The sequence below is a fragment of the Ischnura elegans genome, chromosome 7, assembly GCF_921293095.1.
Source record: "Ischnura elegans chromosome 7, ioIscEleg1.1, whole genome shotgun sequence".
Taxonomy (NCBI): Eukaryota; Metazoa; Arthropoda; class Insecta; order Odonata; family Coenagrionidae; genus Ischnura; species Ischnura elegans.
The window spans coordinates 53,687,593-53,707,736 of record NC_060252.1 but is presented as its reverse complement, the minus strand read 5'-3'; the positions used below and the strand labels follow the sequence as shown (position 1 = coordinate 53,707,736).

The 20,144-nt window shown below is 36.2% G+C and overlaps 2 protein-coding genes across 2 annotated transcripts in view; one reads left to right on the top strand and one right to left on the bottom strand.

The window, feature by feature from the left end:
- The window catches only part of LOC124162627 (TBC1 domain family member 19), a 28,493-nt gene extending 27,105 nt beyond the window's left edge, over positions 1 to 1,388 (top strand). The window contains exon 15 of the mRNA XM_046539215.1: positions 1,304 to 1,388. The gene's annotated coding sequence lies outside the window, so the exon portion shown is untranslated. The remainder of the gene's footprint in view (positions 1 to 1,303) is intronic.
- Positions 640 to 5,580, bottom strand: LOC124162628 (desert hedgehog protein A-like). The gene is made up of 3 exons (XM_046539219.1): positions 5,498 to 5,580; positions 1,952 to 2,260; positions 640 to 1,508 (listed from the first exon to the last, which is right to left on the bottom strand). The coding sequence occupies exons 1-3, from the start codon at positions 5,556 to 5,558 to the stop codon at positions 1,210 to 1,212; spliced, it is 669 nt and encodes a 222-aa protein (XP_046395175.1). The 5' UTR covers positions 5,559 to 5,580; the 3' UTR covers positions 640 to 1,209.
- Positions 5,581 to 20,144: the final 14,564 nt, after the last annotated feature.

Here is a 20,144-nt window from a genome sequence, read left to right as displayed (position 1 = left end):
TAGATACAGTACTGGATTCCTTTCACATTCAATGAATGTTCTTGGTTCGGAAATACTCAGATAAACGAGCCACTTTGATAAAACATAAAATTCAATGGTGATAAATATTTAACCTCAGTGGAATTCAAATTTGTTTACTTGAATTTTTCTATCTTATTATGGAGTTCTATTCAATACATCAACCTTGAGGCATATAAGTCAATGATTGTATGGTTTATTTAATTGGATGTTTATGGTATCAGGCTGAGTGGGTCCAGAAACATTGGTTTAACTCATGTGGAATACCCTCACTTTAGGACTTGTACGTTTTTATGTCAGATTTCCTTGCACTCTCTGGCCAAATTGCAGGTCGCTGATGGTCAGCATGCTCTTATCCAGCCATTTTCTTGACTTTCTCGGTCACTAAAGATACCACTAATTAAAATCAAGGTACATAATACCAAAATTTGTTGCATATTAAACCATTTCCCTCTGCGTAGTACACCATTACCTTTAAGAATTCTCTATTGAGAACATTTTCTAGACATAGATGCTGATGTAAATTTGTCTTGCATTAGGCATGATTGCAAATGAGGTGATCAAGACTGAAGCATCTTTTTTATATTGACATATAGTTTCAGGAGTAAAATGAGAAAAAAACATATTTGACTGTGTATTCATGTACCTATTACAATTATGACTACATATTTTGCACATACATGATTGCACATTTTGAGAAATTAGTGAAATTTAAAATATTCCCCAGTACTTGCATAGGTAGCAGCTGCAAAGTGGTTTTGAAGGGAAAATAAAAAAAAGAATTATGGATGTTGTTGCCATTAATAAATTATTTGTGAATGTTTTTGGCAATAATTTCATTAGTTTATTAATGGTTGCTCTTGAGGCATATAGATCTATGTTGATTGCTTTATATTGATTGTCTGAAGTATGTGGTCTCATATTACTCAAAATTTTGTTATTGTGAGGAACGTATTTTGCAAGCTTTCAGGAATTGGCATTTTCGAATTTCAATTTTGCCTTTCAAGCTTTCATAAAATTAATTTTTGAGGTTCCAATTTGCTGGTTTTCACATGGCATATCTTTAATGTATTTTAAATAGCTTCCAAGTTTTCATGCACAAAATAAAATTTAAGTGTGGTTGATAATTAGGATTGTTCTCAAAAATACTCTTTGGAGGTGGAGATGAAGGAGTCAAAATTTCAGTTCCTTCTAGAGGGATGGGCTTGGGAAGTGTTTATCAAAAGCATATAGTCTTATAATGTCATTAGATTTATAGTTGTTAACCACTTTAATCTTTGCTAAGGTTTGCCCAACCATCTTGAGAATGGATGGGAAAGTTCTTAGTCCAGGACTATCCTGACTGTCTTCTGTGTCCAGTAGAATTTCTGGGAAGTATCGGGCTGGCATGAGCAGTGCATGGGACAGCCAATGAGGAAAAGATGCATAGCAGGATGCTAGTGCTCCATCAACTATAATGCTTCCATGTTCTGTCAAAGGTACATAGGCTCCTGTAAAAATAAATAAGATTTCGCCCTGAGGTCACATTTCAAAACATTAGATATGACTGTAATGGGCACATGCACTATAAAAACACTGTACTGGTATGGGGATGGATAGACAAATATTTTTAAAGAAGCAAAGGTATTAAATCTTACTTAAAAGCTACATTGTAAAATAAATTTGGATAAATCGCAGTCTGTTCTACATTATTTTTCTCTGTTCAAACTTTTCCATTAGAAATAAATCTTCAGGAATAATATCTGTACTTCTCCGAAAATATTTCCCTTCTGGAGCTTGATGTATTCAAATTATGTATGTATTGATAATCCAATTTTGGGAAAAATAAGTTATTCGCTGTCATGTATGGTCTCCCCATTACTTTTCTCCAGGTTGAATTTTTCTTACAGTCTTACCCTTTAAAAATTGCGTCCACGAAAGAAAGAGACCTTACCTAGCTTGAAACCATATGATATTCCTACAACAGGGTTTGCCCTTAACTGTCCGTCCATTGGAATGTAAAGGTAATGCCCCAGTTGAACTTGTCCTGCATATACTGGGTGACTAGGTATTGAGCTCATTGATCCTTCAGCATTGCCATCTGTTGAATTATTGAGAGCTGTCACGTAAAGTAGATGATTTGCTGAAAGACTCACAGCATGTCCTGAAGCCAAAGTCAGGGTAATATATGGGGCTGTTTCATTTGGGCGCTTGTCAAGAAACCCTAGGACCTTACTGCTGATCAATTGGCCCTCTTCGTTTGCTGCAAAAAAGTGGTCATGCTATTAAAGGTTGCATTCACATTTTATGCTAGGTTTAGTCATTACTATTCATGAGTCATTGCCCTAGTGGCTTGCTATTATTATTACTAAATTAAGTACTCAGTCATAGATGAGGATTACCAAACTAATTGACCGAGGGAATGCCAAAAATTTTAAGAAGATGATATTTTAATGGTAGACCAGTCATGAGGTGATGGCGGTAGTAATAAATTATAGGGTTAGGCAACTGAGATGGAAAAGAAGGGTAAGTGGAAATAGAATTATGATCTCAAAGAAATTTTTTATGTTGATATTAATTTGGAAGAGTAATTTTAGTTAGACGATGGTCAGCAGCATTGTCTAGGGAGGCCTTTTTTATACAGGTCTTAATGTAGGGGCTGCAAGAAGTTGCAAAAATGCATGCATAGTTGGAAACCTAATACATATAAAAAATTCTCTTGTCACGCTTTTTTGTTTCCAAACTCCTCCGTAACGTCCGGACCAATTTCTATGAAATTTGGTGTGTGTGTTCAGTGGGGCTGAAAATATGTTGTAAACTATTTTTCATTCTTCCCCAGGGCCCATGAGGCCCTGGAATAGGCCCTAAGTCATTTCCATAAGAAATACATGAAAAGTTCATTTTTAGTGACTGCAGACCTTTTTCCTTTTGCATATTTAAATTAGTGATAATGGTCACATTAAGTTGAGACATATGCCAATGGAAAGAAAAAGAAATCCTTCTTATTCTCGCAATCGAATTTTGTTTTCCACGTGATTTACGGTGAATTTAGAAAAACACATCCAAAAAAAGTTGAAATTTCAGCGTTTTTGGCTTGCTGTCCCCTTGGCGACTGTTAGAATTGTTTACGTTGATTGACATCTCTTTCTTTCACCATAAATTATGAATGGCATGTTCCAAGGAGATGTATTACTACCACGAATCCCTATTATTCCAACAGGTGTGCCAATTGAATACAAACAGGTTCAATTTCCAATTAGATTGGCATTTGCAACGACAAGTCTCAAGGCCAAACGATGTCTTTTTATGGCTTTGAGGCACATTGTGTTCTTCATACAGACAATTATGCATGGCATGTTCATGCCTGGGTAAACAATCCAGTTTGTTTTTTTTGGCTAAAGATAGATTTACTAAAAATATCGTACACTCCATTGAACTAAGTGGCTGATAATGTTTTTCTTAATAGTCATAATTTGTGATAGATGTCATTTGAAATTTATTGATTACTAGCAGGACACCCGGTGTTGCTCGGGAAGTATAGTTCCCAGAGATGTGGGAAACTTGGAACTGGGAATTGATGGTCAAATGGCAGGATTTATAGGTAAAAGAACAAAGCAGGTCTGATGATGTTATACATATATAACTGCAAACAATGGAAACAATGATTTCTGTATATCGTGCACGGGGTGGACTTACACATACCCCAGAAAAAAGTTATGCGCCAAGAGTATTAATAGGTAAGAGTGGAATCCTTTTATTTATGTTTTACCAGACCGTGTCAAGGGCTTGGTCTACACAGCAGGATTAGCCATCACAGAAGTTGCATGATGTGACGTAACTAATGGTAATGAAATAAGGGCGCGTCGGACAAAACCAAAAGTAGCGCTACGTGATTTTGAAATACGAGTTAGCATCTACGAACTAACTTTGGTTGACAAACAGACATCCTATTTTATATATATAAAAGATAATAAAAGTACAATGAATCAAAAAAAATGAGTGTTTACTGTTTTGTATAGGTCAACATCGTTCGCAGCATCTTCCTCTTTCAGTCGTATACCTCTACCCGTCACACAATAATCAGCGAGAAGGCTCTTCCGCTAAGTTAGTAACTTATTATTTGACCACAAAAATATTTACCTACTAGAAATAATTTATAGGGCAAAACAATGTTTGCTGGGTCAGCTAGTACTACTACATATATATTTCACATCTCAGGAATGGGAAAATATGTTTGAAAGCTTGCAACATTTGAGATGTGAGCACTTATTGAATTAATAGGAGAATGGGAAGAGCAATGCTTGAGGAAGGATTTGGTATGATGGGCTGGAGAAGATATTAGTGAAATTGGGAGGAGTCTACTATAATTGATAAGAACGAGGTAATTTAAGAGATTTTGGGGAGTGTGATAACAACAATAATATGCTGAAACTTCCCCAAAAGTGGGGGCTTGGTTATAATAATAATAATAATAAAATGCATTTATTCGGGCGAGGTTGAGACTAAAAAGTCCCCTCTTCCACCTAACCCCTCGATAATGTCAATGCAAGCATATTAAAAAATGGTAGACAAACGTTTACAATACAAAGAATATAAAATATACACTGTTTGTGAAATGTCAAAAATATAAACAACTATATGTGAAAATTTTGTGTAAAAAAGATTTCTGTTTGTGGGAAAAACATGAGGATAAGGGTGTAATATCCTTCAGCGAAAAAACCCACTGCAGGAAAACACCCACACAAGAAGGGGGGCGTGAAAAACCTGCGAAAACCTACTGAGTGAAAGCTAATGTCATGTTACATGCAAAATACAACATAGTTCATGAGGTACATAGAATACACAAAACTGGTTCTACAATGTGGAGCTTTGCTTTGACTGGAAATTACAGTTACTGCAAATTACTCAGATATAAGGTAGAATTGATTTTTATTCTGATTGATTTAGTCTGACTTTGGCCATTTTTTCGTTTATTGTACACAAAAAAGGCTAGAAGTTGCGGCACTGTAGATTATCTGGTGACGTTGATACCAATAGTACCAATGATAATTGGATTGTTGCAGCCTGTAAATTAGTTACTTTTCGAAACCCTTTCAGTTAAAGGTTAAGTAGTTATCTCACACAGTAATGAAAGCCAAAAAATGAAGAAATATGCGTACATAATTCAATGTACTGCATAGGAATAGCTGGTCAAAATATTTTGGTGAATAAGTTGAGTAAAATGCAGCAATAAAGGTGAGGAAATTCCAAATAGAGCATCATTGATGATGCTATACATGTGGTATTAGCTGGGTGCGAAATTGAAGCTTGGAAATGAGCTGATGGATGCAGAATTGGGGAAAAACTGTTTTAGACTTTTCTGTGATTATGAAAAACTTTAAACTTTTCTATAAAAACTTATAATCTTCCCATAGGTGCATTCAATCATCGTCTTATGAGCTCACCCTTATACCTACTTTTAAAAGCTCACATAATTTATTGCAGAAGAATCCATTCTTACCTGCTTGCACATACTGCCCAATTCTTAACCTGTTTATAGGTATTAAATCTCCTGATGGCATTAAAACCACTTTTGATTCTCCAGGAAAGCAGGGCCCACTATCACAAGCACAGCAAAAATATTGCCGCAGTTGACGACTGTAGCAGTGACACCTGTGACGTCTGGTACAGTTTATGTACCAAAGTCTACGGCTGTATTTCTGGTTGAAAAGAAATGAAAATTTCATTGAAGTCTTACCTATTTGCTCTTCTGCAAGCAAATTTAATTGAGCCAGAATATAAATTTATAAGCTATGATCATATTTACCCGTCTCTCTCTGCCAAAAATCATATCTTGCTCATTCTCAGGAATGATGTTTGGTGTCCCATCTGATACAGAAAAAACACAAGCATACCTGTGATTGCTGTAGCATGTATGGCATAATAAATTTTTTTACTTGTATATGCATTTCAAATGATTTCTACTTAGGAAATTGAGGTAGTGTTAATTATCAAATCAAATGTTAGAGAATTACTCATATATCCAAATATTATTTTCGTAACTTACACTATATCGATACCTCCACTGCAAATATGCTCAACAATCGCCCACCGAATCCAACCCGCTCATCTGGTAGCCGAACAATACGAATCCGCTCAGCTGGCAGTGTCCGAAGCATAAACGCTCACCTCCAAGCTTGGAGAGTAGGAGATGAGCGTTTATCCTCCGGACACTGCCAGCTGACCGGATTCGTATTGTTGGACTACAAGATAAGCGGATTTGATTCGGTGGGCGATTGTTGAGCGTTTGTGCAGTGGAGGTATCGATATACAGTAAAACCTCTTTACATTGTAATGGAATGGAGGAATATAGAGAACTGGGAAATTTATATAAATTATTTCTTATCGATGTTATCTTCGATTCAGTGTAAAAAATGAAAAAAAAATAAATATGTTTGGAGTTTTTCTTGACGAACTACTTTGCCCAAATAATATTTCTTTAAAATCGCCCTATTATTCTCTAGTGAAATTTTATGGGAGTAAACAGTGTCGGTGCTGAAAATAATGCCTAGAATAGGTATCTCTTTCGAGCCGAGTAGCGTAGTTCATGATGGCGTATGGCAGGTTGCGTTTGCACAGGCGCTAGTATCATGTGTGACGTTATCCTTCGTTATGTCTCGTTTTATAGTCAGAGACTCGGAAAAAAACTATTTAAACTATTTTTTAGCGTAACTTCTTTTTAAAATATCTCATTTTTTGTGTTTAAAATATATGTGTCTTAGATTAATGGATTACTGTTTTTGTAGTAAATAATCTTAATAATAACTTTTGTTGTAATTGTCGAAAAGTCTTAAATCATTAATTTCACCATTTTCAAGGCATTGATTTGAAAAAATCTCAATAAATAATCGGTTTAAAAAAATTAAAAGAGTTTTTAGGTGAAATTGCTAATTTTTGACATTTTATCCTAAAAACGCCTGTTTAGAATCGAGTAAGATTAGATATATATTTCTAATCTTAGTTCATAGCTGTGAACAACACCTATAGAGTGGTTATATTTTAAAACGGAAAACTTTATCGAGCTTCCTATTTTAGGTTTCTTTCTCTCTTCATGTAAAGAAATTGGTCTATATGCTCAATTTCTTAGAATATTTTTAGGGGTTACCCCTAATTTTTAGGCAAAGTTTTTGAGTTTTTCTTCTAGCTCGTATTTTCTGGTTTATTTATTAATATTTAACATGGAGTGACAAAACGGTGCTACTTTGTTTTTTTTTCGAGAAATAAGGTGAAAAATCTGCGGCGAAACAAATGGAGAAATATCATTATTTTCCTTAACCAAAACATCGCAAGGAGTGGTCAAAGTTCACCGAACCGAATGTTCCAATGAAATTTCAAAGGTAGCCACTGCTTTTGTGAGAATTGCTTAAAGATAATCATTCATTCATTTCTGAATGGCTTGGCGTTTAGATTAATTTCCACTTTAATTAATTTCCATTTCTAGTTTCCGTTGCTGATTTAATTATTCAACGAATGCATGCATTTATTATTTGCTTGATAATCCAAGCTTACATACATTTGATGCACTCTTTAAAGCTTTTGGAAGTTTCCACTTCGTTGAATGGTGAAAAACAGAAATATTAATTTCTACCGCAGCATATTTAAAAAAATACGTAATAACATTGTAAATATTTGGATATGCGTCATCCTGTACTCGTCTATTTTTCAACAAATTCATTGGAGGAAACTTTTGATTCGTTAAAGCCACTAAAGAAGCCGTTTTACTCGTTGGAAAACGTCATACCTCCACTTGATGAATGAAAGGAAAGCACGATGTTAAATAGTCATATACTTCGTATTTAAGTCTTCATTCTCTGACATTACGAACAAAAACAGAAAATTATGAATTCCCCGCGATTTAATTACTCTCTCCTTCAGTTCAAAATTAAGTTCGACTTCATGTTAGTTTTCTGTGCACGTTTGATGATCATCCCCAAATAGTAATATCATGATGCTCGGGATCGAAGTCCCTGCAATCGTTATTGTATTGTAACGAAGTAAAAGTAATCGAATCAGTTTTAGCGTTTACATATTTGGTAAATTTTACTTTTCATCGATACACTTTTTAAAAAGTAATTTTTAGTTGTCGTCTACTCCAAATCTCGTGCGAGTAGTAGTAACATTGATCGTAATTGAAATTGTGAATTCTATGCGCGCCGATCGAAAGGCAGTTCCGGGTACGTTCACCTAATCCTCAGGTGTACATTTTTGGTAGATAGTATTCATTGATGTCTAAATAAGTGCCTGAGTAAAGCATTTTTAATATTATTTCATGCAATAGCCAAGGGCGTACCCAGTATCAAAACTAGGGAGGGGGGGGGGGGCAAGCCATGGTCATTCAAGTTTTGAACATGGTAACATTGGTAACAGGTAACATTTTAGCAAGGAAAAGGAGAATAAAACCAGCATTTTAAGAAAATTATAGTAGCGCTATATTAGTTTTAAAAATTTTATGCATGAAAAAAAATATTTTCAGTTACATGTCTTATGCTAATATCGTTTTTCGGGGGTTTAAAGAGAATTTGCTGAAAAATTTCGTTTCAATCCAGTCCTGATTTTCCTTAGAGGCTTTTGATTTTTGCTTTGGGGGGGGGGGGGGGGGGCAGTTTCCTCCTCCTGCCCTCCGCTGGGTACGCCCATGGCAATAGCAAAAAAATAATGAAAATCGCATTGAAGTTTTACCTAATCCTATCGTCTCAGGCTCTAATTTGTTTAAGTTAATTTTAATAATGAGATGAAAATACTTTGTTTTATTCCACTAATTTATTTTAAGGTAGTTTTGACTAGTTTAAGCGCAGCGGCGTCATCTTCAGACACATGTATATATCCGATGATAACGGCGAAACTAGTCATACCTTAAAATAAATTGGTGGAGTAAAAAAAAATCATTATGGAAGTTTTCCCTGTTTGAAAAAGTATTGACAGCGGTTGCAGAATGCACATGAGCAACATTAAAAGTAATTGTAATCGTATTGATTACTTTCTCTAATAGTAATTCGAAATTGTAATTAATCACAAATTCGAGAGTGTAAATTTAATTAAGCTGGATTATATTTTTAAATACATTTCCCATCATTGGCTGTAATCAATATCTGCTAAGCGAGTAAAACGACATGCCTTCTTGATTATCTAACTACAAAAAGGAAAAAAAACCTTCCTGAGGTGGAGGTAATATTTTTTCCTAATCAGTTTTTCAGAGTATCTACCTTTTATTCGGTAAATCCTTCATAACGTTATCGCATGTAACTAATTAGAGGCCTTCCTCTGCCTTTCTTCGCGTCCACTTGTCCTTTTAAGATTGTTTTTATCAGTTCATCATATCTCATGATGGTTCTAATACGTTGTAACATCTCCTTTTCAGGGTTTTTGAAAGTCTTCACTGGTGTTTTACACAAAACAATATTCTATGAAAGCATTCTCGGCGGGAGTAATTCGCTCGCATAGCAGCAACAAGTTGAACAACAAAATAATAAATGCCCCGCAATTTTAATTACTCTCAATACTCTCTTGTTAATCAGTTCAAAATTTAATACAACTTTATGTCGGTTTTATGTGAATAATGTTTTATGACCTTCCTCAAATAGTAATATGATGATGCTGAGGAGCGACGTCGCTGTAATCAATATCCGAAGAGTCGAGCGTGATGGAGTTGAATTTTTCCGTATTGAATAAGTACTTGCCATTATAGTCAACAATCTTGGAGAATTGCAAGTATTTATTTTAGTAATCGGTATCCCCTAAGCGAGTAAAATGACCTGTGTTCTTGATTATCTCACAACCAATGATAGGAAAAAAAATTCCTGAGACGGAGATAATTTTTCTTCCTAATCAAATTTTCAAATTACCTCTTATCCGGAAAATAATATCCTATGAAAACATTCCCGAGGGGAGCAATACGCTCGAATAGTAGCAACAAGTTGCTGGCGGAAACGAGAAAACTTACCGCTATCAGACTGTTCGTAGAGCGTGATGTAATCCCCATCCTGGTCTGCACTTTCTTCCGCGATGCAGGAGGCCGTCAACAGAGTGACGGCGACTGTCCAGAAGCACGCCAACCATCTCCTCGTCGGCATCTGACACACCACCTAAACTTCTCGCACACCTCCAGCGCGTTCCCAATGCAGGGATGGGCTGTAAACTAATTGCTGAAATAGTTGTCGAACTCTCTCTGGTCCAACCGCTTCACCGATTGCTTCTTTCAGCCCTCTCAATGGATCACCGTATCGCAAAAGGGAGGCCCTGCGTACCCCGGGTGCGCTCGGCGGTAAAACGTCCCGACTAAACCGGTGAGGGGTCGGAGGAGTGACTCCCTGGGCGCCGTCCTATTGGGCGATGGGAGTGTGACGTCAAACTCCGACGCTGATTTTTTTGTCTCCTCCCACCCCAAAATATCACCCCTGCTATCGCACCCGTTCTAAACCATCCCCCACGAATCTGTCATATTTCCCCGTATGTCTCATTGCCTTTGAAGGTTGCGCAAAATGACATTTTTTCGTAATGGTGGTGTTACGCGGGATTTGTGTGTGCTGTTTTGTTTTTTTTTAAATAGTCGGTCTTGAATTTCTTGCCTTACAAAGTATGAGTTATGGGAGTAACTTTAAATTCTCGTAAAATATGTGAGATTGGAGTAAAAATTCAGGCAAGTGATTTTTTAAATTAAAAAATATACTGTTATATTCCACACAGTATTAATCTATTAACTCGACCTATTTAGGCGTTTTTAGGTCATTATCAAGAGGTCAAAACTGGCACAGTATTTTAAGTAAATACTATTTAGAATATAACGAAGTTTATTTTGAATCTATCATGTCACCATTCCACGAAGTGTACTCGCAAACCATGGATTTGATTTAACCTTGCTTGCTGAGAAAAGAACATTTAGGAATTTTAATTTTGCATTGGATAAAATGCTCCCTGGGGCTTGAGATGAGGTAAAGTTAAGCTAGATTAGTTATTTTATTCATGGATAATTAATCCAACTCTTAATTATCGTTTTATTTCATCTTATAAATTTTAAGATATACACTTAGGTCGGATATTGAATAAGTATTTAAGAGTGCTTGGGAAATTTTCATGGTCTTCCCTCTAGGCGTTTTACGTGACTGAAGTCACCGCTTAGTTGAAGGAAAATTTCTGTAATGCCTAAAAAATCGATGACGTTAGTCGATTCATAAATCATAAAGTATTAAAAAATCCATGAATGTGGACTAATATTTGGAAAATCGAAGGTGCTCATAAAAATTCTCATTAATTTTTTCCAATTAATATATCGGATTCGTTTCTTCTAATGGTGGTGTGGAAAGTCGGTTTTTGTTCTAAAATTTTCAGTCATTATCTCTCCACCCGTTGTCTTCCTTTTAATTTGATTGTTACTTCTATCATGCATTATCCACATCGTCTTGAACTTCCATTACCTAACTTATTGGTGTACCGTCATATATTCCGATGTTAGTATAGTCATCCATTCATCTCTAATCCTGGATATTTTGCAGCCATATTAAATTTCCATGCAAAACTTGTGTAAACTTAAGTGCTTCAAAATTCTGTGGTGAAATCTCCCAAAATGTGTGCAAGGTAGGAGATGGTGGGTGAGGAGAGGCAGCTTGTAGATGAGATACTTAGAAGAGAGAAGATATGGATGGAGCGAGTACTTAGCGGGTAGGGGATGTTCAAAACAGTGTTGGAGGGTAGAGTTTTAGGTAAACGAGGAATAGGAAGGAAGGGAACAGGATTTTTAGATAGAATGAAAGGGAGTAGGCCTTTTGATAAGTGAATAAATAATATAAAAACTAGTGGAAACATAGGTTAATCGTTTGAATACTTTAATAGTCATTTGTTACCACACTAACGCATCGCAATGGCTGAATTTGTTTGCTTCCTTATGTTCCGCATTAATATTTTAACCTTTCAAGTTTTTTCCTTAAAAATCTCCGACCTTTCGTTTTTTTGCCTCAGATATTCGTACTTCCATCACCAGCGCTATCCTCGCACATTTCTCTGCTTTTGTCACCTACTTCATCCTGACGGTCTATTCCCGCAATTCCCATGGGCTTAGACTGCCCGAGTCGGTGAATGAGATTGGCTGAAAAAAAAGGAATGATCGGGGTTGTCAAGTCCCCTCTCAATTTCGTCCTTTCCGTTCTCTACTATTTCCCGCGAGGTGAGTTTTCAATAGAATTCTTTCTTTACCTATCCGTTTTTTATGCTTATTTATGATACCCTTTTTAAATCATAATAATACCCCAATCATCCTTATTGGCGTAGAAGTTTGAGAGTGAGAAAATATTTTTCAGCGAAAAAGTGACAAATATGAGGAAATACCCTGTGATAATGGACATCATTATTGTTAAAATATCAGTAAAGCTTCTAGATGAGATGCGACAAAGGTGAGGTATTGATGGAGCGATTACTTAGCCAGCAAGCGGTTTTGAAAACTGTGTTAGAGGGTAGAATATTGGACAAACGAGGTAGAGGAAGGAAGAAAATAGGATTTTTAGATGGATGCAAGGGAGTAGACCTTATTGTGAATTGAAGAGGGAAGTGGTTGATCGAAAGGGAGGCTACGTGAATTCTTCTTCAGAACTCCATGGAAATCTACCTTAATTGGTAGAATATTGTAATAATAATTATTGGATTTTCTAATAATTTAGAAAACCTACTACCTCTAGGTTGGCGCCTGCCAACCTAGAGGTCGCTGGTTCGAATCTCGTCTGGGTGGGTATTCTCCCTATCTAGGCCTTGATTGTATGACGTATGTGCTTGACCATCAAGTTAATTGTAAGAGATGACTTCTTAGTCCTAAATTCGCTTGAGTAATAAAGACGAAATGATTATTCTTATTAGTGGTGGCGCGCAGGATGTGACGTAGAGGCACATTACTGCATATTCTGATACTTATTCTGGTATCAAAATTTCCACTTTTGCCTTTTTACCTAATTTACGGCCTCCCATTTCCGAAGTCGTGCACGCCCACCTCTCCGGTCTATCTCGCTAACTTCATCCATTTCAATCTAATTTCTGTCCTCTCGGACAGCCTTCGGTGAATGAGACTGCGTGGAGATGGAAATTGAGGACATTTGGAGGATGTGAGGTTGAGGGCATCTAATTTGACGAGATTTTTCCCTTTCAACCTGCGGGCAAATGTGCGAGGGTTAGCTCTGTTTTTTATGCGTTTCTCTCTTCACGCACCACTGATTTCTAAGAAAAAAAATGGACGGGGAGAAATGCGTGGTTTTTAGAGATTTGCGCGTGGGTGTGAAGATCAGGGGAGCAATGAATGTTCCTCGCATAAGCTGTTCCGTTCCCCCATTACTTGATCCCTTTCTTTTTTCGTCTCTCTGCTCGTATTCTTAACCTTTCGGAGAGATGAGGTTAACGGCCACTTACACTTCATAGATCTTTTTCATCCGCGCACAAATGGTTGGCACGCAACTTTTACTGCTCTGCTTTTCCCCAAAAGTGAAGGCAATCGGGACCTCAAACGTTATTGAGGAACCGATCGCATTACCTCTCCACCAGTTTTAATGTTCCAGTGATTTTACTTGGTGATAATTCAACAGGCTTTATCATTTAAAAATTAATATATTTGATATCTCTAATAGTTTATTATGTTTCTAAAATTATATTTTTGTTTTCTTAAAAATTAAATTTAGTTTTTGTTTCTTCATTATAAGTGAAAATGTTAATTTTAAGTGATCAGCTAAGGCCTTTTTCTCTTCCTAAATATTTTTGCCTATACAAGCATCTCCTGACGAGCCAGTGGCTCGGGAGCACTTATATTTTAAAGTTTTATGAGATATTATGTAATCTAATTACAAATTTTATCATACTGTATTGTAAAATTTAGAGTACATTCTAATTTTGTTAATGAATACCTACCTAGTGACAAGAGTTGACAAGTATAATGCTATTTTTTTAGGTTACATGTGTGAACATGCTACATGATATATCATGTTTTAACAATGTAAAGTTATCTTTGCAGCAATAAATAACTTTAAAAAGTGCTGCTCTTTGTTCTATTCATGTACTCTGTTATACAGGTAATTGCTAAAAACGACGTAAAAATTGATGATTGAGACGAAAAACGCATTTTACGGATGAACATCCATTTTTGGTTGATTATTGTCATTCCATCATGTGCTTTACCTCTTGGCTTCCGTAGTGAACGCCGAAATAAAATGCTGAGTAACAGGGCATTTGACGACAGAAATGCAAATGAAGCCGGAGAACCTAATGGGTGAAAATAACCTTACCGACTTACCCGATTGTACATAGCTTTTCTAGTGCTAATCCTTGATCACGAAAAATTCAATGATTTTTAACCCCCAAAACCTATTATTTGAAACATACTACTAAGAGTAATCATTGCCATGTACGAATGGGTTGTATGATATCTTTATTATTTTACTTTTTTTTCAATTAATTAGATTATTAACTAATGGAGAACCGTTATTTTAGTGGTGTTTTAACTTTAGATTTTTCTGCAGAATCTACTTTGTCATTCTAATACATGAACTTTGTCATTATATTTTTCTGCTCTCGGTGACGATCTTGAGTAAACACGGACGGACACGTCTTGGGTGTCTCCAAAGCCCATCCGAAGTTTCCTCCGAATCATTTATTTGCTCTTGTGAAAGCTGGCCCTAGAGAGGTCGGTAAATATCTCGCTGAGCGTCACACTCAAAAGCCTCTCGGTGGAAGACCTCTCTTCTCGCACTATCAATCTTTCTTGCCATTAGTGTCTACATCTTCTCTCACTTTATCGCTTTGGAATCATTTCTATAAAATTCTGTCTCCCTATTTTTCGCGTTCAAGGCCAAGGTTTTAGGATCTCTTAACCCATTACAAAACATTGTTCTTCTCTTACTAGTTTTAATATGGAATATTGTGATATATTACTTTCTATTATATAATATGATGTATTACTTTCTGACCACTTGTCGGTGTTATTTGCGTATTGTAATGATTGCTTTTGCATATTAAAATATAGTATTTTTATGAAGTTCTTCTATTGTTAACTTTTAAAAAGGAATGCAGATGAATTTTGTGAAATGATTACCAAAATACTTTACATAAAGCTTGTAATTGAGAAAATGCTATTAATTAATGTTTAATTTTTCACTGTGCTGTTTCCAAATTGCTGAATTTTCTATTTTTTTTTCTCAAAAAGTGTATACATGTATATTTTTTGTTCTTCAGGCCCAGGAAAAATAATGAATTTAATTCATTCATTCGTAAATGAAGTCATCAAAAATACTAACTTTTTTAGCAATTGTTGCCTCTCTGACTGGTCTCACAGGGTGGTCAAAATTCATAAATGCAAAGATTTTTGACAGCACTCTCCTATTTATTGTTAATAACTATGTCCAAAGCTATTGGATTCTTTTCACGCTTGCTGTATTTCCTTCTTGGTCCTCCGGGGTAGTTTTATTTTGGTTGCCCTTCGACCTTTATAATATTCCCAAGCAGCAAACGATATCCATCGAATATCTAAATAAGTTTGATGTATCCAAAACACGTTGTTTTCGCACAATGGATATTTTGACAACGTTAAATAAATACCCTATTTTTAGCATCCACGACGTGTTGTAAAAATAACATTAAATAGATATCCAAGTTGTAATATCCGTGATATTAAAAATTGTTGCTCCAAACAGTATCCATAGGTAGTATATGTTTTGCATAGAATTGAAGAGCACAAATGTATTTTTTTAATATTTGGGGATTACCAAAAACCAAAATAAGCACATCCATTATCGATTCAGATGTTTTCAAGACATCTAAGAGATACTAAAGTATCTACACTGTACAATAATGTAATCCGTGCGTTTTACTACACACATGTACAATGTTGGACATCCTTGCAATGTTGTTTGGCGGGCGGGCGGGTTGGATATTTGACAGATACATCGTTAATTGAATTAACATGGACATCGCACGGATGCCATATGTTAACGCCGGAAATGTTATCTTGATGTGCTTGGGATATTGATTGCTGCTTGGGTTATATCACCACATACGAGAGCCGTTCTTTTTTCAAGCTCCGATGGCCCATGAACGGAAGACAAAATGATTGATCATAAATTAGTTCATAGGTAAATCTTGAGCGCACTTGTTGTGTCCTTTCTACATAATCGCCTCGGCGATCGAGGAATTGGTCGTGACTATGAATATTGAATTTTTATTTGAGACAATTAAATAATCTGTTCGTTTAATTGCTTAAACTTATTTTTTTACAAAATTTATTATAATTTCATTTCATGTTAATTTTCCTATTACTGTATTCTAATCGTATTTTGTATGTTTTCAAGATTGTATACATGCGCATGGACAAATGTTTCTATGAAGGACTCATAGAAGAGCCACTTTTGTTTAAAAGTTATTATAAAATGTACTGCCGAGCATTGCCTTATTTGTATGTAATGGCAACCCCTAATCAAGACTCATCTTAAGGGGTGTCTAATTTCACTGTTAATGTATGCATATGTTGTAATATTTTGGGGCAGTGAAATAAATATCTTTATCTTATCTTATATCTATCTATGGACAAGCCTTCTTCATAGAATGTTGCCGCCTATGACTTCCAATGAATGTTGCGATTGTCCTGAAGCTCATCGCCGTTTGAAAACGCTACCCTCCAAGCCACATCTTCATTTCAATGTGAAGATGGAAGTCACATGGCACTAGGTCGACATTGTACGACGGGTGATCGAAAATGTCCCATTGAAACTGCTCAAGGAGCAGTTGGGCTGCATCAGCGCTGAGATGACGGTCGTTGTCATGGATCAGAGCACTTCCAGAAGTCGTCATGTCTCTTCTTTTGTTTTAATTAGGAATTGGCGTAATTTTTCACATTGTTTCACACTCTAGCCACAGTGCATTAAAAAAATTCTCATTTACCGGCATAAATGTGAAGACAATTCAATGCTAATGCCATTCAACGAGTTTCTGGCTGTCGCTCAGCAGTGCACACTTGGCGGGAGAATCAATTGAGGCAGTGTTGTTAATGAGATTGCTACTAACTTTAAACCAACAACTTAGGGTCAGAAATTACTTGAGCGTGAGGAGCGGAGGACGCGCAATTACCGTACATGCGCAGTACCCTCCTGTCGCTTGTATGGTGATTTTGCTGAGCTATCGGAGGTTGAAAAAAACGGCCCTCGTATTTATACAGGCGAGATTATTTTTTCTCATGCAGTAATAACAGTAATATAGTAGTAATAACAGTAATATGTTTACTCCCAACTCGGATTGTACATACTCTGTTAATTTTGATCTGTTCACTGACTTCTTAAATTGTATTTACATTTATCAGATACACTCGACACATTGCCACTTTTGGTATAAAACAATTTTAAGGCTTCAAATAAATTAAATTGCTTAAATGGCAGCAATTTGAGGGCCACGAACAAACTGCCATATGCATTGCATGTTGTTTTTTAACGCCCCTTTTGACTCTAACTTTCGTCGTTGAATCAAATCAGAATTTTAAATTCTTTCATAATAGCTTAACTAAATATCAGAGATGAAAAAAGTTACCGAAAATCCTATTTTATTAGTACTTATACCTCAAGTGCGACAGCTTTGTTCTTGTTATGAACAGCGCATGAACTTAATACATTGGGCTTTGATCCGTATTACCAACAAATTTAATTTTTTCGAACATAATAAAGGGCTGTAGAGCGTGTATCGAGCTGACAGAGATATAATTAAAGAATATGAGCCCGAATTACCGATGAATACATTTTATCGTTAACTCACGAGAGGATTTATATGAAAAAGAACAATTATATTTGCTAGTAATACTCCATTATTGATGAATTAATACGCATTCGCAATTAATTTTTCGAGAGTCTACACACGCTTTCCTCAAGCAGGTAGCTATCGTTGAGGTTGGTTGGCTCTGTCAAAGGGCATTATCCCCATTTCAGTTAACCAACCAATCTCTAACGACGTTTGTAAAAATATACAGATGTTAAGGTCACCAGATTTCTTCAATTGTCGGATTTCATGCATTAATATGAGGCATGTTACGGGAGCATTATCCCAGGGGCTCGACTCTGGTCTGGTTCCCCTGCATATTGCTTAGGTCTCTTGGTATTTTTCAAAAGCCTATATTGCGCTGCATGTTAAGTAGTGATTTTTTATATCATCTAGAAAATAATTTATGCATATGTGAATCAAAAGTTGTTTTCATATTAATTTCCTCGGGGAAAAATACCCATGCATAGGTAATCGAATCACGGATATTGTTTTCCCTGCCACTGCGTTACCCATTTACCGATTTTTTTTCGTGAAATAAATGTGAATACCTCCGCCGTTCGTGCGTCCGGATTAAAATAAATCTCTATAATGCTTTGACTGGATGGAAGGTAAAGGCAGCTGTGGCATCATGGCAATACTCGCCAACTGATAAATATAAAATAACTTTGTGTGCTTTCACATTACAGATCGCAAGGATGCGCTGATGGAAGGTCAGAGGGATAGTAAAAGCTATGTGCAGGAAAAGCTAGCTCAAAGAAGGATTTGCAACTTCACTCGAGAATTCAGACAAGTAAGGCGCCAACTATCGGCCGAATTCGGAAGTAGAGCTCCGAGGATACAAAGCTATCACCTTAAGAAACAACGTTGAGAAACAACGTTGAAAATGTCATTGTTGGGTATTTTCTAATTTTTCTTGTTATTTTGTTGGTATATTTGTTGTTATAAAGCTACTATAACTAGCGGCGTAACCAGGAATTTTGTTCGAGGGGCTCCAAAATCAGGGGGGAATTGTTTTTAAAACAGGGAAATAAGTTGAGGGTTTTAAACTACATAACTAATTTTAACACTTTTCATAATCGAAAAAACTTAATTTTTCAAAGAAATCTTTTGTAAATTTATGATTTTTCAATATTTGGTTTTCTTTTGTGATGCATAGTAGGTGTGTTTTAATATTTCGGGGGGGGGGGGGGGGTAGGGGAGTGCGGACCCCCCGGGACTCCCTCCTCGCTAAGCCACTTATCATAACGTCGTAAGTAATATATTTCATGCATTCATATTTATGTTAAATACCTTTTAGTCGCCATTCATTGTTACAATTCATCATTTATTATGACGGTGGTTTTTAGGGTTAAGGCTTTTAAGTTAACCAACGAATTAAATTTTTTCTCTTCTACCTTGCAAAGAATATAGTTTTTTATCACGACTATAGGGTCGCCCCTTTGATTAAACGCTAATCGCTAATCCAACCAGGATCGCAGCTAAGTATTAATGCTGGGGGGGGGGGGTTTAGGCTCAACTAATGATGGGGGGTCTGGGGGGTACGGAATACCCGCCAGGGTTAGCGGGATATCCGGGGGCCCTTCCCCAGAAAAATTTTGAGATTAATGGTTCAGAATGGTGAGTTTTACGGCTTTCTGAGGATTATTTTATTAATTCTTACTATTCTATAAGTAATATAAATCCAATTAAGTATTATGGACTTAACTTAAAAATTTCTTTGAGCTCTTGGGGGGGGGGGTTATCCCCCAAACCCCCCTCTAGCTGCGTCACTGAATCCAACTGTTAGAAAGTCATGCTGTGACCCCTTATTATTGTAACGCTGATTTGATAGTGAATGTTAACATTATTTTTGATTTTCTTACTCGATTTGAAATATAAACGCACAAATTTCGTGGAAACAATCCCTCTTTGTCTCGGAACACATGTGGAAGGTCAGAAGGATAGTAAAAGTTGTGTGCAGGAAAATCTAGCTCGTAGAAGGATCTGCAACTGCATAACTAATCCAACTGCTAGAAAGCCTTGCGACCCCGTATTATTGACATAGCTAATGTTGTTTTGATAACGAATCTTAACGTTATTTTCAATTGCTTGACTTAATTTGAAAAATAAACGCACCAAGTGGGAAAGAAAATCCGTCTTTGTCCTGGCGTTACTTCTCTATTTCACGCATATCTTTTGGTCTATTGATCGACGGTAAGCTAGTTTGGTCGTTTTATACAATTTTCTGCCAAGCGGTGATGTTGCCATTGAGGTCCCTTACTATAGACATAGCTAATTTTGTTTTGATAATGAACCTTAATGAATGATGCACCTGATATTGATTTTGTAACAATCGAAACACGTAGGAA